General features: G+C 37.2%; 2 protein-coding genes and 1 long non-coding RNA gene across 3 annotated transcripts; 2 read left to right on the forward strand and 1 right to left on the reverse strand.

Annotated features, from left to right (window-relative positions):
* Positions 1-328: 328 nt before the first annotated feature.
* On the reverse strand, positions 329-1,306 carry LOC139777991 (uncharacterized). Its single transcript, XM_071715715.1, has one exon. It carries the CDS (start codon positions 1,304-1,306, stop codon positions 329-331), a length of 978 nt encoding a protein of 325 aa, XP_071571816.1.
* Positions 1,307-3,971: 2,665 nt separating this feature from the next.
* Positions 3,972-10,003, forward strand: LOC139777992 (uncharacterized). Its single transcript, XM_071715716.1, has 4 exons — positions 3,972-4,223; positions 4,410-4,983; positions 5,158-8,932; positions 9,053-10,003. Exons 1-3 carry the CDS (start codon positions 3,972-3,974, stop codon positions 8,490-8,492), a joined length of 4,161 nt encoding a protein of 1,386 aa, XP_071571817.1. The 3' UTR covers positions 8,493-8,932; positions 9,053-10,003.
* Positions 10,004-13,937: 3,934 nt separating this feature from the next.
* On the forward strand, positions 13,938-17,568 carry LOC139777988 (uncharacterized). The gene is made up of 3 exons (XR_011719459.1): positions 13,938-14,293; positions 14,658-14,875; positions 15,402-17,568. It is a non-coding gene; the product is annotated as an uncharacterized lncRNA (long non-coding RNA).
* The last annotated feature ends 3,678 nt before the right edge of the window (positions 17,569-21,246 follow it).

The following is a 21,246-nucleotide window of genomic DNA, read 5'->3' on the forward strand; positions in this document are numbered from 1 at the left end:
TCACGCGAGAAACACCTGTGCCGTTTGCTCGAAAACACACAAAAAAAGGGGGGGAGGAAACCGTCGCGATTTGGAGCCTTTCAAGCGTTCTCGAATAATGCTTGCTGTCTCGTCGAAGTTCGAGAATTTTCAGCTCGCATTTATTCAATTCTCAACATGCCGCCCGCCTCGCATTCGACGGAATGCGAAACGAACGGGGGTTGACAAAGTCGCATAGAGGAGCGTGGGAACGTCTTGGTTCAAAGCGTTATATACAATATATACATTTGAGAACTTAACCTATTTTTACAATGTCCTTAAATCTAATGAAAAACGAACGAGCTTAATTCTAACGGGATTCCGCGGTTCCCGGCGGACTGATAGACGCGGGCAACCGACAGATCTGGGTTATTGGTCGTTTTAGCTCGGAATTGGCGGTGCGTAATGTGACGACGCGAACGCGACCGTCAAGTCCGGGATGGACCTGCTGAATCCTTGCGAGTTCCCACTTTGAAGGAGGGAGTAGGTTACTCTTAAGTAAAACTAACTCGTCAACCTTCGGATTATCGTGAGATTCGGTCCATTTCACGCGCTGTTGCAATGAATGTAAATAGTCCGACGACCAAGAACGCCAGATCTGTTCGAGCATTAATTGTACGTGTTGCCATCGCGACAACCGATTCGCATTGATTTCGAGGACGGATTCCTCCGGTACGCTCGTGAGCGGTCGGCCGATAAGGAAATGACCAGGTGTCAAAGCGGTATAATCGGACGGATCGTCGCTAAGTGGAGAGATCGGTCGCGAGTTCAAGCAAGCCTCTATCTTACATAAAAGCGTAACGAATTCGGAGCGAGACAGAGTGCGAGCACCAGTCACTCGCCTGAGATGGTGCTTAAAGCTCTTCACTCCAGCCTCCCAAAGCCCGCCGAAATGTGGTGCCGCAGGGGGCACGAAATGCCACCGTACGCCGTCGTTAGCGAGAATTTCCTTAAGGGAGGGGTTGTTCACAAGCGCGCGGAAGCTGCGTTGGAGCTCGCGGTCAGCACCCACAAAATTCGTGCCATTATCGCTGTACATGTCCGATGGCAGTCCGCGGCGACTGACAAACCGTTGAAATGCCGCGAGGAATCCATCGGTGGAGTAATCCTCCACACTTTCGAGGTGGATCGCCTTAGTGGCGAGACAAACGAACACCGCGACGTAGTGTTTGCTCCCCTTTTGGCCGCGACCGACAACGGGGGTAATGTTCATAGGTCCGGCGTAATCTATGCCCGTGTGAGAGAACGGAGGAGCAGGATTTACTCGGGGACTCGGGAGATCACCCATTAATTGCGTCGGAGTTTTCGCGGAATGTCGAACGCATGTAACACATTTATGAATGTGAGATTTGATCAACGGCCAACAATGGCTTTTTGCACTTTTTACCAAAGAGATAGCCCGTCTGTATTTAATATTAATGTTAAATCATATTTATGCCTGTTATCACGAGAATTCACCCGGATATATTCAGATCCATCAGTTATGTCAGATATAATATTTTCATCACGTAATAATAAAGTAGGTGCAGATTTTAATTTGGTGGCAAGATTTCTGTTTTCGAACATATACTTCACTTGGTCATGAATGTCGAATTCGAAAAAAAATTAAGTATCATTTTTGTTAGCATTACATGAGGAACATTTAAAAATTTTATCGTTAATACAACCGATATAATGTAAACATTTTTTACAATAAAAATGTTTATTAACATTACATAAAGGCGCAATATTCTTAACGTATTGAAAAAGTTTAAACACTGTCCTTGGCATTTGGTTGTCTCTAGGAAGCATATTACATACTATTCTTAACATCTCTTTCAAGGCAGCTTTTGTAAGTTTATGATTAACATAAAAATTCATTAGCTCGAGAACACCTTGGTCAACTGACATTGTGCTATTTTTGTATAACACATGATCAAACTTACTATCATTATTATCATCATTACTACAATATAATCATCATTCCATTCAATATCACTTGCATCATTATCGCTTATATTATTGCTACAATTAGAACTTAATTCACAACTTTCGTCAAAATCACCGTTACTATTTATACTTTCATTACCACTCGAATCACCTGATAAACTGATATCATAAAAAGATTCTACATTATCATCTCTATTTACAGTTTCATCCTGATTGCTCAAATCGCAGCGTTCATTGACACTATCATTGTCGATTGTACTATGATCAGCAGTGCCCTCACCTAAGACGTTACTGTTATCGAGAATTTCTTTATTATTATTTTTATTTACTTCTTTACAAAGCGATGTTATGGAACGCCGTTTTACTTTTTAATAGCATAAATAATATTCTACACAATATAAAAATTTCAAAAAATAATTGTCTTCAGAAAAATGGCGATTCTTACTAATAATTTTAAATTATGTCAAACATAATAAAAATTGGATGAATTACAATTATGTCGGGACATAATAAAAATTCAAAATTATTTTTATGTCCCGACATAATTTTAATTTCACGAATTAAAATTATGCCTGGACATATATAAAATATAAATATAATTTCAAATTTTTATCATGTCCGACATAATTTTAATACATCCAATTTTTATTATGTTCGACATAATTTTAATTGAATGAATTAAAATTATGTCGAGACATCATAAAAATTGTATGAATTAAAATTATGTCCAGACGTCATGAAAATTCGGAATTATTTTTACGTATCGACATAATTTTAATTCATTCAATTTTTATGATGTCTCGACATAATTTTAATTCATTCAATTTTTATGATGTCTCGACATAATTTTAATTCATACAATTTTTATGATGTCTCGACATAATTTTAATTCATACAATTTTTATGATGTCTCGACATAATTTTAATTCATTCAATTTTTATGATGTCTCGACATAATTTTAATTCATTCAATTTTTATGATGTCTCGACATAATTTTAATTCATTCAATTTTTATGATGTCTCGACATAATTTTAATTCCGGAGCTGGTGATTTTCATCCCACAATATTGACAGCACTGGGTAAGTAGCGCCAACAGTTCTTACAGCTTGAATTCGATGTCTACGTGTCCCAGGTCGCCGATGACGAGGTCCAGATAGTGCGCTGCGTAGTTCTCGGTGTCTAGGTGTATTAATACTTTGAATTCGATGTCTACGTGTCCCAGGTTGCCGATGACGAGGTCCAGATAGTGCGCTCCGTAGTTTTCGGTGTCTAGGTGTATTAATACCTTGAATTTGATGTCTACGTGTCCCAGGTTGCCGATGACGAGGTCCAGATAGTGCGCTCCGTAGTTTTCGGTGTCTAGGTGTATTAATAACTTTGAATCCGAATCTAGGACACGTAGATATCGAATTCGAGGAATTGTTCTAACAACTAGACACCGGAAACTACGGAGCGCACTGCCTAGGTTCCGTCATCAACCTGGAATACATAGATATAGAAAAATTATATATATTTAACTCTAATTATAAGTTTTTAATTAATGGTGCCTTTTAATTAATCAGGAACAAATCTAACGGCACTTTTATTATATCATGTGAATACAAACTTTCGATTGCGATTATAAGACGTAGATATATATACATTTTTTGGACTTCCGGTTCCGGGACAAAGAAAGTGACAGGTGCGAGAGTAGCGGAGATAAAGTGGAAGAGAAAACTGGACTAAGAGAGGTTTGCGGAGGGTGAGAGTGGCAGAGCAGCAGGGCGGAGGTGTTTTGCAGCGGAGGTGAAAAATTCGAGTGGGTGTGAAATCGGTTAAAAAGAGAAAAGACAAAGAAAGTGGCAGGAGCAAAGTGACAGTTGAGGCATAGACGGTAAGTAATATAGAGGGCAGACAGAATGTAAGACATTGGCGCAGAAGCGGGCATAGACTAACTCGTGTAAAGTAGGGATAACTACAAAACGGGCAATCAGCCATAGGATAGATAACGAGGAAGAGTGATAGGCAAAGTAAAAGCAGCGGATGGAGAAAAAGAAGGAGGTAGGAACAGAAAGTGAACAACAGAGAGGTAAAGGAAAGAAGGGGGAAGTCGAAGGCGAGAAGAAAACAAGAGGTAGGCCCACGAAGGCGGAGGAGCTAGCCAAACTGAGCGGAAGTGCAGACAGTCCAGGATCGGTTAAGGATTTTCTTCAAAAGAGGAAGAGGGAAGAAGAAGTGGAAGAGGCAGCTAAAGCAGAGAAAGAGTTTTTGGAAGAATTCAACACACAAAGGAGGGTCAACAGATCGCCACCAACCAAAATCAAAAAAGAAGAGGAGGGAAAAGAAAACATGGCGACTGAAGATTTATTAAAAGAAATTTTAGAGAAAATAAAGGAACAAGAGAGAGAAAGAAAGAAGGATAAGGAGGAACAAGAGAAAGAAAGAAAGAGAGATAAAGAGGAAATAAAAAACGAAATCAAGGGACTAAAGGAAGAACTGAAGAGAAGCGAGGAGATATGGGAGAAACAAAGGAAGAATATGGAAGGAAGAATTAAGAGTTTAGAAGAGAAGATGGAGAAGAAAGATGATAATACGGTAGTGCTGGAGGGAGGAGAAATAATGAGGAAAATGAAAGATATAGAAAGAAATATGGAGATGGCAGAGAGAAGAATGAGGAAAGTCAACATAATCATAAGAGAAGAGAAAACAAGAAGTGAAAAGGAAAGAGAAGAAAAAATCGAGAAGATGATAGAAGAAATAAACAAAGCGAAAGTGGCCGTCGAGGAAGTACGAGAGATAGGACATAGAGAGTTTAAAATGAAGGTATTGAGATGCAGAAACTGGGAAAGCAAAAGGGAGATAATGGGGAGAAAGAAAGAGCTAGGAAGGAAATATGGTTGCTTCCTGGATGACGACCTCACTAAGGAGGAAAGACGGATACAGAAAGAGATAAGAAAGATAGCAAGGGAGAAAAGGGAGGCAGGAAGAAGAGTAACGGTCGGTTACCAAAAAATATGGGAGGATAACAAGGAGTGGAGATGGAGCGAAAGCAAAGGTGTGCTAGAAGAGAGAAATGACTTTCGCAGATCACATTGAGAGGAAGAAGGATAAGGAAGGGCTAAGAGTGACAAACGAGAGAAAGAAGGAAGAGATACAAAAAAGGAGACATGATAGGTTTAAGAAGATAGAAGAAGAGCTGAGCGTTTCAGAAGACGTCAAAATGTATAAGGAAGAAGAGGAGGACATGAGAGGGAACGATATAGTGGAAGTCGAGGGCAGGAGGAGGGTCACGTGGGGGAAGTGATAAGAAACGATAGGGGGAGCGAAGAGACGTGGAAAGTGGCCTTCTGGAACGTAGCGGGTATATCAAACAAGGATAAGGACTTCTGGGAAGGGATAAAGGAATGGGATGTTATTGTGATGATGGAGACTTGGACCGACGAGAAAGGATGGGAAAAAGTAAAAGAGAAACTGCCGAGGGAATATAGATGGAGAGTACAGAAAGCGACCAGGAGGAACAGAAAGGGCAGAGCGTGCGGAGGAATGCTGCTAGGAATAAGGAAAAGTATAGAAGAGATAAAGGAAGGAAGGGAGACTGAGATAGAAGGAAAAATCGAAGGTAAGATAAGGATAGGAGAGGAAATATGGAGGATAATAGGAATCTATGTAAACAACGATATAGACAGAAAATTAGAAGGATTGAAAGAATGGACGGAGGAGGGGGAAAAGGGAGTAAGAACCATAATAGGTGGGGACTTTAATGCGAGAACAGGAGAGGAAGGAGGATGGGAAGAGGAAATCGAGCGAAGAGATGAGGATAGAGGGAGGAGGTCTAAAGACAAGAAGATAAATAAGGAAGGCAGGAAATTACTGGAGTTCATCGAGGAGAGAGGATGGATGATATTAAACGGAGGCACGAAGGGGGATGAGGAGGGAGAGTATACATATACGGGAGGGAGAGGCGAGACGGTCATAGACTACGTAATAGGGGAGGAGGAAGTCAGAGAAAAAGTGGTAAGACTGGAAATAGGAGAAAGGATAGATTCGGACCATCACCCAATAATACTTTGGGTGAGAGGTAGCCCAAAGAGAAAACAAAAGAGGAGAGGAGCAGAAAGAATAAGAAGAAGAGGAATATGGAATGAAGAAGGAAGAACACAATTTAGAGAGAGGCTAGGCGCGATTGGAGGAAATAGAGATCTGCAAGAGGAAATAGAGGAAGGAACAATGAAGATAAGAAAAGTGATTGAAGAAAATGAGGATAAGAGTGAAAAAGGAGCTATTAAGAACAGAAGAGGGTGGTGGGACGAGGAATGTACGGAAGGTAAGAGGGGAGTGAGAAGAGAATTGAGGAAATGGAGAAAAGGAAAAGGTGAGGTAGAAAGATATAGAGAAAGAAAGAAGGAATATAGGGATATGTGTGAAAGGAAGAAGAAAGAGGAAAAAGAAAGGATGATTAGAGAGATCGGAGAAGCGAGAACGGAGGGAGAGGTATGGAAGTTGATAGGCAGAGCGAGGAAGAGAAGAAAAAGAGTGAACGAAGAGATAAAACAGGAAGAATGGAAGGAGTACTTCATGGAACTGATGGGCGGAATGGAGAACAGGGTGGTGAAGGGAGAGGGGGACGGAAATAGACAGGAGGAAGAAGAGATAGAATTAGAAGAGGTAAGAAACGTAATAAAGAAACTGAAGACAGGAAAAGCAATAGGCAATGACGGGATACCAAACGAGGCATGGAAATATGGAGGAGAAGAAATGGTGAATTGGATATGGGAAGTATGCAAACGGGTCTGGAGAGGGGAAGGTTGGCCGGAACAATGGAAGGAAGGTGAGATAATCCCACTAGTTAAGAAAGGAGAAGGGCGAGAGGTGAAGGACTATAGAGGAATAACCATTATGTCATCGATGTACAAAATCTACACGGCGATACTAGCGGAAAGAATAAGAGAGGAAGTAGAAATGAAGAAGCTGATCCCCGATAATCAAGCAGGATTCAGGAAAGGAATGAGAACAATGGATCAAATATTCGCTTTGAACTACCTGGTGAACAGACAAATAGGAAAAGAGAAAGGAAAAATGACTGTATTTTTTGTGGACTTGAAGGCGGCCTTCGACTCAGTGGATAAAAGAGTGTTAATCAAAACAATGAGAGAAAGAGGAGTGAGACAAGGACTGATAGACAGGGTGGAGGAAGTACTGAGGGAAACAAAGAGCAGAGTAGGGAGAGGAAAAGAGAGTGGAGGACAATTCTGGACAGCGAAAGGCTTGAGACAGGGATGCCCACTAAGCCCAATACTATTCAATCTACTAATCGCAGACATAGAGAAATACATAAAGAAGGGTGGATGGGGAGGCGTGAAACTAGGAGGAGAGAAGATATACACGCTAATGTATGCAGATGATATAGCACTGCTAGCGGAGGAGGAGCAGGACATGAGAGCAATGATAAGCAGGCTGGAAGGATATCTAGACAGAAAAGGTTTAACTCTGAGTATAGAGAAATCAAAGATAATGAGGTTCAGAAAGGGAGGAGGAAGGAAGAAGAAGTGCGACTGGAGATGGAAGGGAAAAAAATTAGAGGAGGTTAAAGAATTCAAGTACCTGGGGTACACGCTGAAGGAGAATGGAGGACAGGAGGCGCACATTAGAGAGAGAAGAAGAAAGGCAGCAAGAGTAATGAGGGAAGTGTGGGGGATAGGAAAGAGGATGTGGAAAAAGGACTGCAAAAGAAGAATCTGGCTATATGACACCCTGATATGGACGGTGATGGGATACGGAGCAGAAATATGGGGATGGAAGGAAAGGAGAGAGGTTGAAGGTATTCAAGAGAGATATCTAAGATGGGTACTCGGAGTAAACTGGAGGACGCCGGGATATATGGTCAGAGACGAGCTAGAAAGAGAGAAAATGAGAGCTAGAGCAAGCAAAAGAGCATGGAGGTTTGAAAGAAAACTGGGAGAAGGTAGAGGAGGAGAAATAGCGAGAAAGTGTATGGAAGAAATGAAAGAGAGATGGAAGAGAGGAAGGATAATAGGAAAATGGGAGCATGAGAGAAAAGACTACTTGGAAGGGATCGGAGTAGAAACGGAAGAAGAAGAAGAGCTTGAGGAGGAGGAATTGGAAAAGAAGGAGAAAGAGAAGGACAGACAAGAAAGGATGGAAAAGATCACGAAATCGAAGTACAACAGGTGGTATAAGAATATAAGGAAGGAAGGGATCCCGGACTATTTAAAGAAAGGATGGGAGGAAGCGAGATGGAGCAGGGTGGCAAGATTCAGACTTGGTAATGAAGTGAGGGAGGGACTATACTGGGGTGAAGAGGAGGATAGAAGGTGCAGGATGTGTGGGAGGGAGGAGGAAACATGGGAACACATATGGGAGGAGTGTGCCAGATGGGAGGAGTGGGACGGAGAGGGATGGCAAGACGTGGTGGGTAGACTGCTGGGAGAGAAGGGGGAGGGAGAGAAATGGATGAAAGCAGTAGAGGAAATGAGACAAGAGGAGAGAGGGAGAAGAACGGAAAGTGCAGGGGGAAGAACCAATAACCTCCCGAAAGAGGACTAAGCAGGACGAGACATCGAAAAGGAATGAAGGGAACCTACGTCGAGGTAGATAAGCAGGGGAACATAAAGGGTAGATAAGCAGGTAGGGGAACAACAAGAGAGGAGGAAGTGAAAAGGAAGATGAGGGAGGTATAAAAGAATGTATTCTATTAGATTGAATGAACGGAGCAGAATGAGCCGATACAATACTCCCTTAACCCGGGAGAAAGAGAAAGTGGTACTAGAGGTGAGAATAGCGGAAATGGCAAGGCGGGTACACAATGCACGCCGCCACAACGGGTAAAATGGATCGGCGGCAAGGTCGAGAGTGCGATGGAAGAGAGTAATAGATCGAGGGAAACAGGCGAGAAGTGCACGTGGCGAGAATAAAGGTGATAAGAAAGCGACAGTAAAAGAAGCAAGGCAGGAACAGCAGAAAGAGTTGACGACGGAGGAGTAAAGGTAAAGAGCGGCAGAAAGAGTTATCTAAGGAATTGAATGAGAGAGACGGGCAGAGGACAGGAGGAGGAGAAAGGTACATATAAGCAGAGATATTAATCAGACATTTTCTACTATCCACAGATACCGCAGGAAGGAAGTAGAGGAATGATGAGCAGAAAAGTGGCGTTAACAGTCGACAGGGAGGTGATAGAGGCGATAATAGACGAACGACTGAAAGATCTCAAGAGAGAAATAAAGGAGCTGAAGAAGGAGAGGGACGCGATGGATAGAAGGATGAACAGAATGGAACAAGACCAAGGCAAAAGGAAGAGGGACGAGAGCGAAGAGAGAGGGGATAACACATACAAGAGAAAATGGTGTTTCAAAGACAATGAGGAGAGCGAGGAAGAAAAAAGAAAGAAAAACATTATAATTAGAGTCGAGAAAGTGATATGGGGGTAAGGCGGCACAAACCTGAGCAAAGTGCAGAAGCTGATATCGAAAAGATTGAAGGTGGAGGTGGAATTGAAGGAGGTGAGCGTGCTAGGGCAGAGAGGGGAATGGCTCACGATGCTGCTAAAGTTGGGAAACGAGGATGACAAATGGAAAGTGTTAGATGCAAGAAGAAGAGAAGGAAGCAGAATGAGAGTAAAAATGGACGAAGACAAGTCACTGGAGGATAGGATCAAAGAAAGAAAAGAGAGAGAAAAGAGAAAGGAATGGAAGGAGAAGCAAAACAGAAAGTCAAGCAGGTCAGCAGAGGATGAAATTTCAAAAAAGATGGAAGAAAATCTTCTAATGATTTCCGACGAGGAAGAGGAGGGATCGGAGGGAAGGAGCTGGAAGTGGTAGGGAGGGGGATAACAAAATGCAAAAATTGTAAAGGGTTGGGTACGTCCCTATAAAACGCCAAACTAATGTATTGTATGTATTATATGTAATGGGTGACGGGAATTATTGTAAAGGGTTGGGTACGTCCCTACAAAACGCCCTTTTGGACCCCATGTGGGTAATAAAGTACACGTTATCAATCAATCATCAATCATATATACATTTTTAACTTTATGTACATTATATTTAACAAAATTATAATATTGCAAAGAATTATTATAATCACAAAGAATTAAAGAGATAACATTACAAAATAAAAATATTTAATTAAAATAAAATAAATAATTTTTTCTTGTAAAAAAACTTGGCGCTGCTAGATCTTGAAATTTAATAAAATACTAAAATTTTGATTGAATTTAATAAAGCACAAAATTTTTGATTAAATAAAAAAGCAATTTAGGGAAGTATGCAACGGGAGTCAAAAAGCAGCGCCAAGTTTTTTTACAAAAAAAATTTATTTATTTTATTTTAATTAAATATTTTTATACATATCTATGTATTCCAGGTTGATGACGGAATCTAGGCAGTGCGCTCCGTAGTTTCCGGTGTCTAGTTGTTAGAATAATTCCTCGAATTTGATATCTACGTGTCCTAGATTCGGATTCAAAGTTATTAATACACCTAGACACCGAAAACTACGGAGCGCACTATCTGGACCTCGTCATCGGCAACCTGGGACACGTAGACATCGAATTCAAAGTATTAATACACCTAGACACCGAGAACTACGCAGCGCACTATCTGGACCTCGTCATCGGCGACCCGGGACACGTAGACATCGAATTCAAGCTGTAAGAACTGTTGGCGCTACTTACCCAGTGCTGCCAATATTGTGGGATGAAAATCACCAGCTCCGGAATTAAAATTATGTCGAGACATCATAAAAATTGAATGAATTAAAATTATGTCGAGACATCATAAAAATTGTATGAATTAAATTTATGTCGAGACATCATACAAATTGTATGAATTAAAATTATGTCGAGACATCATAAAAATTGTATGAATTAAAATTATGTCGAAACATCATAAAAATTCTATGAATTAAAATTATGTCGAGACATCATAAAAATTCTATGAATTAAAATTATGTCGAGACATCATAAAAATTGAATGAATTAAAATTATGTCGACATCATAAAAATTTAATGAATTAAAATTATGTCGATACGTAAAAATAATTCCGAATTTTCATGACGTCTCGACATAATTTTAATTCATACAATTTTTATGATGTCTCGACATAATTTTAATTTATTCAATTTTTATGTCTCGACATAATTTTAATTCATCCAATTTTTATGATGTCTCGACATAATTTTAATTCATCTAATTTTTATGATGTCCAGACATAATTTTAATTCGTGAAATTAAAATTATGTCGGGACATAAAAATAATTCCGAATTTTTATTATGTCCTGACATAATTTTAATTTATCCAATTTTTAGTATATTTGACATAAATTTAATTCATTAGTAAGAATCTTCGCTATTTTTCTCAAGACAAATATTTTTTGAAACTTTTATATTGTGTAGAATATTATTTATGCTATTGAAAAGTAAAACGGTGTGCCATCCAATTTTTATTATGTATATCAAATTTTAATTCAATGAATTAAAATTATGTCGCGACATCATAAAAATTGGATGAATTAAAATTATGTCGACACGTAAAAATAATTCCGAATTTTTATGATGTCTTGACATAATTTTAATTCATTAATAAGAATTGTGATTTTTCTTAATTTGATCTTTTGTATTGAATGGAATATTTATTATGCTATTAAAAAGTAAAACGACTTGCCGTACAATTTTTATTATGTTCCGATATAATTTTAATTGGATGAATTACAATGATGTCGGAACATAATAAAAATTTGGAATTATTTTTATGTCCCGACATAATTTTAATTCATCCAATTTTTATTATGTTCGACATAATTTAAAATCATTAGTAAGAATCACTATTTTTCTTAAGACAATTATTTTTGGAAACTTTTATATTGTGTAGAATATTATTGATGCCATTAAAAAGTAAAACGGCGTGCCATACGATGTATTCCGAATTCCGACGCCACCTGGATAACGTCCTTAATGGAACCTAAAAACAGAATATAATTAATACATATAGCCTTAAAATGGACGAAGTACAATAAGTTAATTTAGAAATAGCGAACGTTGGAAATTAAATAAGGAATTAAATTGGTCATGTTTAATATTTTCTATACTCAAATATAAGTTCTTAAGATATAAATTTTTGAATATTTCCACATTTATCATATTCTCACACAATTAAATTCCAGTAATTTTTTGTATTATAATTTTTCAACTTTTAATTGAGAAAATAATTTGAAAATAATACTATATATATCCATGCAAAGAGAATTAAAAAAAAATAACCACTAAAAAATCAGAATTATATAAATTAATTGTGAAGAACAAATTTACTCTTACGTTGAAGTTTATTAGAAATTACTGAAGATTACAGTAATTATATACAGCTACAATATATGATATATTGCAGAGTTATGCATATATATTATACATACCGGAGCTGTGGAATCTTCTTTCCAAAGTTTGTATCTTTTCTTCGTAACTGGCGATTGCAGATCGCCAGATGAAATCTCGTCAGACGACATATCTCGAATGATGTAATAATAATAATATTACCCTACAAAGATTATTTTGATAATCAACATTTTTTACAATATTGTTAGCAAATTTTTTACGTAATTTAAAACAGACATAAATTTAAAGAAGCAAATGTAAAAATAAGGATGTCAGTGCATTGAACATTGCCATGAAAATTTTCAAATTTAGAGTGAAATTTTTATACAAGAAAAATTAATTACTTTTTTACAGAAAGCTTTAAAGGAGTGAACGTAAAAAAATACATTTATAGTCGCTTTTTGCATTTTTGACTCTTACGTATATACAATATCTATATATATAAAGGAAGATGTCCTGACTGACTCATCAACTGACTGACTCATCAACGCCCAGCCCAAACCCCTGAACCGAATTTTTACCAAAAGTATATGAAATAGGGGTAGAATTTTCCGGGGAGTGCCATTATGTGTATAGTTTTTTGTTACCGATTTTCTGAAAACCGGTTTTTTAATTTTTCCAATTAAGATGTTCTGACTGACTCATCAACTGACTGACTCATCAACGCCCAGCCCAAACCCCTGAACCGAATTTTTATCAAAAGTATATGAAATAGGGGTAGAATTTTCCGGAGAGTGCCACTATGTGTATAGTTTTTTGTTACCGATTTTCTGGAAACCGGTCTATATATATAGAAGACAAATATCCTGACTGACTGACTGACTCATCAACGCCCAGCCCAAACCCCTGAACCTAATTTTTACCAAAAGTATATGAAATAGGGCTAGAATTTTCCGGGAGTGCCACTATGTGTATAGTTTTTTGTTACCGATTTTCTGGAAACCGGTTTTTCTAATTTTTCTAATTTTTCGGGAAATAATCGAGAGGGAGGAAGGGAGGGAGGGAGGGAGGGAGGGAGGGAGGGAGGGAGGGAGGGAGGGAGGGAGGGAGGGAGGGAGGGAAGGGAGGGAGGGAGAGAGGGAGGAAGGAAGGGAGGGGAGGGAGGAAAGGAGGGAGGGAGGGGGGGAGGGAGGGAGGAAGGAAGGGAGGGAGGGGAGGGAGGAAGGAAGGGAGGGGGGAGGAAGGGAGGGGGGAGGGAGGGGGGAGGGATTAGGGAGGGAGGGAGGGAAGAAGGGGAGGGAGGGAGGGAGAAAGGGAGGGAGGGAGGGAGGGAGGGAGAGAAAGAGGGAGGGAGAGAGAGAGAGAGGGAGAGAGAGAGGGAGAGAGAGAGAGAGAGAGAGAGAGAGAGAGAGAGAGAGAGAGAGAGAGAGAGAGAGAGAGAGAGAGAGAGAGAGAGAGAGAGAGAGAGAGAGAGAGAGAGAGAGAGAGAGAGAGAGAGAGTATGCGTGTATCCCCCAGCAAACACCAAATATAATTGATATATAACCTGGGAGTAACAGATTATATAACAGGTGTTATACTGGAGTAGCATAACAGTTATATAACTTTACATTATTACTATAATATAACTGGGTTATAAAACTATTATGTTGCTCCGTTATTTATATGTTATAATAAATGCACATTAATACAACTGTTATATATGCGTGTTATACAACAACGGTTGCGTTGATATTATATAAATATTATATAACATAATTTCAATTACCGCCGGAATTATATAACCTCGATAGCATGCGCCATAGCGGCGCACGCAAGTTCGCGGTCTCTCGCCGCTTCTGCTAGTGCCATCGTGCCACAATCGTGACAATAATACATTAGAAGACCGCGCCCGTCCGTGGAAAATCGTGAACCGCGTTCGCGGGTGTCTCGTGTGCGCGGCGGCCCGTCGCTCGTGAAAGGACGCGACGCCGGCGAGAGACGGTCGAGGACCTGCCTTTGATTCGCCCTCGTACGAGAGATCGCTTGATCGAGCTATTATAGGTTAGAACACGTTGTGCACATTAGGAGGTATTTTCCGTTTCACGCACGATGCGCATAATGCATTATTTATCCTTGTTATTCATCGAGTGTTAATAAACAATTGGATAAATGATGCATTATGCGCATCATGCGTGAAACGGAAAATACCCTAAAGGTCGGTCTACAATCAGTCGTACAGTCGTATGTCGGAGGGTATTTTCCGTTTCACGCACGATGCGCATAATGCATCATTTATCATTGTTTATTAACACTCGATGAATAACAAGGATACATTATGCATTATGCGCATCGTGCGTGAAACGGAAAATATCCTCCGAATACGACTGATTGTAGACCGGCCCTAAGTCTCTTTCCGCTTCCGCAGCTTCCGCTAGTGCCATCGTGCCTCGTTCCTATCGCGACGATATTCAGTTGGAAGACCGCGTCCGTCCGTGGGAGATCGTAATCGTGAACCGCGTTCGCGGATGTCTCGTGCGTGCGACGGCCCGGCGCTCGTGAAAGGACTCGACGCCGGCGAGAGACGGTCGAGGACGGAGGACGTGGCTTTGATTCGCCCTCGTACGAGAGCTAGATAACTTGAAGGTATGTATTACTTATTATAGGTTAGAACACGTTGTGCACATATTTAATATAAAGGTATTATTATTATATATATGTATTATATGTATATATGTATATATTATATATACATATAATAACAAGGATAAGTAATGCATTATGCTCATCGTGCGTGAAACGGAAAGTACCCTAAGAATCGGTTTCTGTAATCTTATTTCGGAGCGAGATATTTCGTTATCCGATTGATTCTGTACAGTTGGTGTTGTAATTTCGTCACGTTTTCGTTGGTAGATAATTTAAGAGTTTATTGTTTGTCGAAAGTAACAATATTTGTTGAAATGTTAAGTAGAATTTATATCGTTGTGCTGGAAACAAAGTAAGAGCTTTGCAGAGTTTTTTATTTTGATTTTTAAACCGAAGAGTTCAAAAGCGTTAGATGCAATTTTATTATTTTTATGAATTATAGTTTTAGTACATGGAATCGCTATTTATTAATATCTATCATTGTAATATCTAATTATATTGCTCATATTTTTATTTTTGTTTTAAGGACATATTACCTCGCACCATTCGACGCTCACAGAGTCCGAATTTGATAATATTGCGGCTGAATGGATCCGCTTCGCAAAACAGCGTAAAACAAGAGAAGAAAAAGAGAAGGACAAGGAGAACAAAACTTAAGAAAATACATCATACGTATTTAAGGAGGTTCTACAGGTACTCTCTAGTCAGTTGAGAGATGAAGAGAAAATCTTCAAATTCATCAATTCTAAGTATTCATAAAATATTTTCGTGAATTTTGATGACGTTAGAGCCTATATCATACCCATATTAGTCGAAGCGAGGAATAATTAAAAATATCGTGTAAGTGCTCCTTTGACTCCGGCGGCTTATACATGCGAGAAAATGTGGTAACGTCGCGAACTTGAGTCTCGCTGTTCTGCTCATATGACCGTGGTTATTTCACATAATTCTAGAGCGAGTACTCCTCCGTAAGCGCTCGTAAAGGTTAGGTGCTTAAGTTTGAGGTGCTGTCATACTGTGGTGCTGTACTGGCTGTACACTTTTCGCGCGGGTGCAGTCGCTGCGACGTTGCCAAATCTCCCTTGTTATTCGAAGCACGCTACGTGAACTGTGATATGGCCTGTTTCAATAGCCAATATCATAAAATTTTACGCGATAACCCTTGTTTTTCTCGATATTTCTGAAAAGCTTAGATTAAGATCTATTAGAGCTCCGTTTTTCGAATCTCTGGTAGGTCGCCTTCATATAATTAATATCTCGTTTCCTGTCTCCAGGAACCCCTCTGCCATAAGAGCTCATGTTAAAAACTGTAATTTCAAAATTCATTTTTGCAAATTTTTACACGACAACCGATGCTAAAATTTTTCGAGCACTTTTCTCGCATCTCAATTTATACGTCCATGAAGTTTTTCCAATTTTTAGATACATCCATTATCTGTAGAACCTCCTTAAAGGTTTATTTTAATTTTAAGGCTTAAAAAATTTGCAATAATATTTTGTTATGGCTCATTGTACTATTTTATAACCTCTGAAATTTTAATCACTTAATTGTCAACGCTTAAAAGCTATTTTTCTAGTTTATTCAACCGCAAGTGAGAAATGTTATTTTTTCATTTTTTAGAGAAATGGATATGTTTCCATTATCTTTCGTACTTATAGCTTAATAATCTTTTTTAATTTGTTTGCAATCACAATGTGCTCATTTATCAGACATTAGATGGAGATGTACTTATATGGAGGACTTAGGTTAGTGCGGAATATTTCTACAAGGAGATAGTGCCAGCACTCCTGGTTTAGACCAGTGGGTGCTGGGACTGTCCTCTGGCGAGGACAGAGTCCGCATTGGTCGATGTCCTTGCTCGAGCTTTGACCAGTGGGTGCTGGAACTGCCCCTTTTAGGAATAGATTTCGCACTAGCCTATAAATCTTCCAGAGGAAACATGAATACATCTCCTTTTGATGTCCACTAGACAAGCATGCCCGTAAAATGATTCAGAAAAGAGATTATTAAACTATAGGTATAAGTCCGACAGATAAACGCGTTATGATAAAGTAAAAGGCTAGTATAAGTTATATATTATAAGTTAATTATAAGGATCAATATTAATTGTCATACAACTCTGAAATTTGAATCACTTGTCAGTGCTTAAAATGTCTTATGTTCATTAAACCGCTAGTAAAATTTTTTCCTTTTTTACGAACGCAATTTGATTGTCTTTTTACAAAATTGTGATTGAAAATCAGAGATTGTACAATTGACTAGTTTTACATAATTATTTTCTATAGAGAATTGACTGGTGGACTCCACAACAAAAACAGATTCATGTCTGATGCTTATAATAATATATATATTATATATACATATGTGCAAGTACAGCCTATATTTAATTATATATACAACAACAGTAGATATATTTAAATTGAAGAATGTGGAAACCACCAGCCAATATGAAATTTAGATTTTGGAATATATCGCATATATTCCATAGAATATACCAAAGATTTTATGTGAGGAATCCTTGAATGATCCTTGACTGGATCAATATGTATTGTGATAAAAAGCTGTTTATTAACCAAAAATGTTCATTAACCAAATAAGAAAAATGTTATTATATATTAATATAATATATATAGAAAAATATAATATATATTTTCTACATGTTTGGAGTGCAAAATATATCTAATAAAATGATTATTCAATATATATTTATATTTGTCCCTTTCCTACGCAAAACCATGTATGTCTTTTGCACATACTAATTCCAGAAAAGGTTTTTAAATTAATTTCAAGCAAAAGCAAATAAAACAGTTTGTTTTCGCTTAGAATTAATTTAAAAACCTTTTCTGGAATTAGTATGTACAAAAGGCAAATTATAAATTAATTAATATACAATAAAATGTACGATAACGGTTACACTGCAGTTATATAACAAAAATGCTTTAAAGTATATTACTGCTATATAAATGTTATATAACATCGCTATATTTATATTATATAACTGCAATAATCCATATATGCGAAATTACAACTAACGTCTGCATAACTGTTACGATCGTGTTATATAGCGTGTTACATTTCGTTATATACTGGCAATATAATCGTTATATATCTGTGTTTGCTGGGTTCAATGGTCATTATGGTTGTAATACGTGTGAAATAAGAACTAAACAATGTCAACGAGTAGTAAGAAAAAAAGCTGTCGTATATACCCTTTGAAGGACAACGTAACATTAAGAACTGGAGCAAGAATGGAACAGCAAGCTCGACGAGTACTTAAATCAAACAAAATCCACATCAAAGGTGTAAAGGGTTATTCTGTAATTTCCTGTCTGCCTCTCGTTGACCTTGGAACATGTGTTTTACCAGAGTTTATGCATTCGGTACTTCTTGGAGTAGTAAAACACTTTATTACTATATGGCTAAAGAGAAGCGGCCCTTGGAATATTAAACGATTCAGTAAAGAAATTGATAATTTTTTGGTTAATATTCGACCTCTTCAGTCATTTAGTCGATTACCAAGACCGATATCTGAGTTTCAATTTTACAAAGCATCAGAATATTATAACTGGATTTTATTTTATTCTCTTCCAGCATTGGTTAATTATTTACCGGATAAATATTTCCAACATTGGATGCTTATAGTCATTGCTCTATATACCTTGCTACAAGAACGTATCACAATAATTGATCTTCAACAAGCGGACGAATTAATAAAATTATTTAGAGAAGGAATACCGACGCTTTACAGTGACAGAGACTTAACGTACAATGCTCATCAGCTTGCACATCTTGTACTGTCGGTTAAACGATGGGGTCCTTTATGGGCTACGTCAGCTTTTCCGTTCGAAAATTATAATGGATTTATAGCCAATTGCGTCCACGGTAATAAACACATGGGTCAAGAAATTGTTAATATTTTAACTATTGCCCAAGGTGTTCAAGTATTGAAGAACCGTGTGACTGATAAACATGATACCACTGTAGAAGATCATGAATTAAAAAAATATCAGCTTCTAGGTAAAAATGTAACTGTTGACTTGAATGACGTTGAACGTCAATTATTATTATCTGAAGGTCTACACTCAATGGATGATGTAAAAGTATACACTCGAGCGAAAATTAATAAAGAAATTTATACTTCAAACTCATATAAATCACTAAAACAAATAGTTACACAGTACAAATAAAGATGCTTAATAACTCTTGTATTTATGGCGAAATCCGATTTTTCTTTGAAATTCAAAATAAATTGTGCTTCATAATTCAGTGCTTTTCTGTTAAATGTACAAAAATGTTTTATCAAAACAAAACGAAAGCAATAGTGAAGCATATCATACCCGTACAGAAAAATAGCAAATTTCTCTTAATCAAATTGGAAAGCATCAAATCAATAATTCAAGTTTTAAAAGTCGGCGAATACATATGCAAAAGACCAAATTTATTTAGAAAAATTTGGTAAACATAATTATATATAATCATAAGTTTTTACTACTGTACAATAATATGCACTAGCTGAATAAAGCCAAATACATGAAAATAAATTATATTCTTTATAAAACACTACCCATAGTTATTAGTATATAATTATGAATTTTACTAATAATATTAATTGTTAAATATTACGCTGGAAGTTTTCCAAGTTCCACGCACACATGACCTGCAGTATTATTTTATAATACTGAATTATATTATAATATTATGTAACGAATTTTTGAATTTAATATCTATAATATATATAAAAACAATTCAAATAAATTTTTAAATTTAAGATTAAATATCTGTAGCATATATGATGACTTGCGAATCTATATCTATACAGATATAGTGCTATATCTGGTTGTACATAGGACAAAATTAGTCACATTAATATATCTGGCTATATATAATTTCATATATAGTTTTATATAATGTTATATCTAGTTATATGTAGGGTGCACTACTCATATATCATTATATCTGGCTTCACATACATTTATATACGATTAGATATGGTGCTATATCTGGTTGTATGTGGGACCACTGATTGCACATGTGGCCATGTATAATTAGATATGACCCCATATAAAAACATATATAATTATATATAATTATATATATACCAGATATAATTATATATGATTATATCTAATCATTTTTTCCCGGGTTAATGTCTCCAGTACTTTCACCAATACTTTTTCCAGTATTAAAACCAGTACTACTTTTTCATAAGGGTAAAAGAGCGTTGTAGAGCAATTGTAGAGAATTGAGTCCTCTACAAGTTTTATTTGAACATTTTTTTGATAAAACCAACAGGAGGCAATATAATTGTCAATAAAACTGTTCAAATTGACAGCACTTTTTTGTTGGAACTTTTTTTTCTTGACAGCTATTAAAAAATTTTTTCAACAAAAGTTGTAGCAAATATTTTTCCCTACAAAACAAAACAAAATGTAAAAAATCCGACCTATAGGAGCCAAGATATCCAAACTTACCCCTATTTTCAAGATGGTCGCCGATGCACAGGAAAATTTTGTTGAAACTTTGTGAATTTGGGCATCTCCTATGACCCTCTACTCACCTTCAAAAAATTGGCTTGTCAATCCGTTTTGTAGATATTCGGTGTTTTTCGAGCTAATTTTACTGGGCTAATAGAAGTAGTTGTACTTTGATGATTCTAGATAGCGTTATAGTCGAAAAATGTGGGGTCGAGAGCTGAGTATGAGCCTGGGCCCGTGGAATATATATATATAATTCTCTTTTCTCTATTTATCAAAGATTTATGATACATTTCCGTTGTCCATCGTTACATTGACCATCATTGACTAGCTATTTATAAAGTAATAACGTTGGCAACATAGAATTGAATTGACAACTTGTACGGAAAAATGGGACAGGATAAATTTTCCTGTACAAGATTTCTATTTGAGAAATTCATCCGAGTTGCCTGTGTACACGATTCGAGTTCTAGTAACTTTTTCTCGGACCGATTTCTAGCATCGTGGACAGAAGGCTTTACAGACACAAAGTCTCTTACAGACATGAAGTCTCTAAGGATATATCCAGACAAATTTTTATAGCGCATAAACATAAGCATAAGAAAATTGATTGGCGATTATTCTACTATTATTCTTTCCAACATCACTTTATTCAGGGCTTGAATTTATTAACTATAGAAAATGTGTTTTTATTCTATACATTTATTTTTTAATTGTGACACAATTTTCAGGAATTGAAGGAATATTGTTTAAATTTTTTTTTAAATTAAGAGACACTTAGTCTCTCGATTTTCAAACCACTAAAACTTGGCGAAAAATTATCGCAGACATTAAAAAATTAAAAAAGAATTTTAATGCTTGAAACTTCTTTCAAATGCTTCTTGCCGATTTTAATT

This window comes from Temnothorax nylanderi, unplaced genomic scaffold, assembly GCF_030848795.1.
Source record: "Temnothorax nylanderi isolate EJ_2023f unplaced genomic scaffold, tnyl_v1.0 TNYL_tig0170_pilon, whole genome shotgun sequence".
In the NCBI taxonomy this organism is placed as follows: domain Eukaryota; kingdom Metazoa; phylum Arthropoda; class Insecta; order Hymenoptera; family Formicidae; genus Temnothorax; species Temnothorax nylanderi.

Bases quoted from the DNA above. Each gene is read 5' to 3' on its own strand.
- LOC139777991 (XM_071715715.1), bottom strand. From the start codon at position 1,306: ATGGGTGATCTCCCGAGTCCCCGAGTAAATCCTGCTCCTCCGTTCTCT.
- LOC139777992 (XM_071715716.1), top strand. From the start codon at position 3,972: ATGGAGAAAAAGAAGGAGGTAGGAACAGAAAGTGAACAACAGAGAGGT. The intron at 4,224-4,409 runs GTCAACAGATCG...AACGAAATCAAG, and splicing joins AATTCAACACACAAAGGAGG to GGACTAAAGGAAGAACTGAA. The intron at 4,984-5,157 runs GTGTGCTAGAAG...AAAATGTATAAG, and splicing joins GAGATGGAGCGAAAGCAAAG to GAAGAAGAGGAGGACATGAG.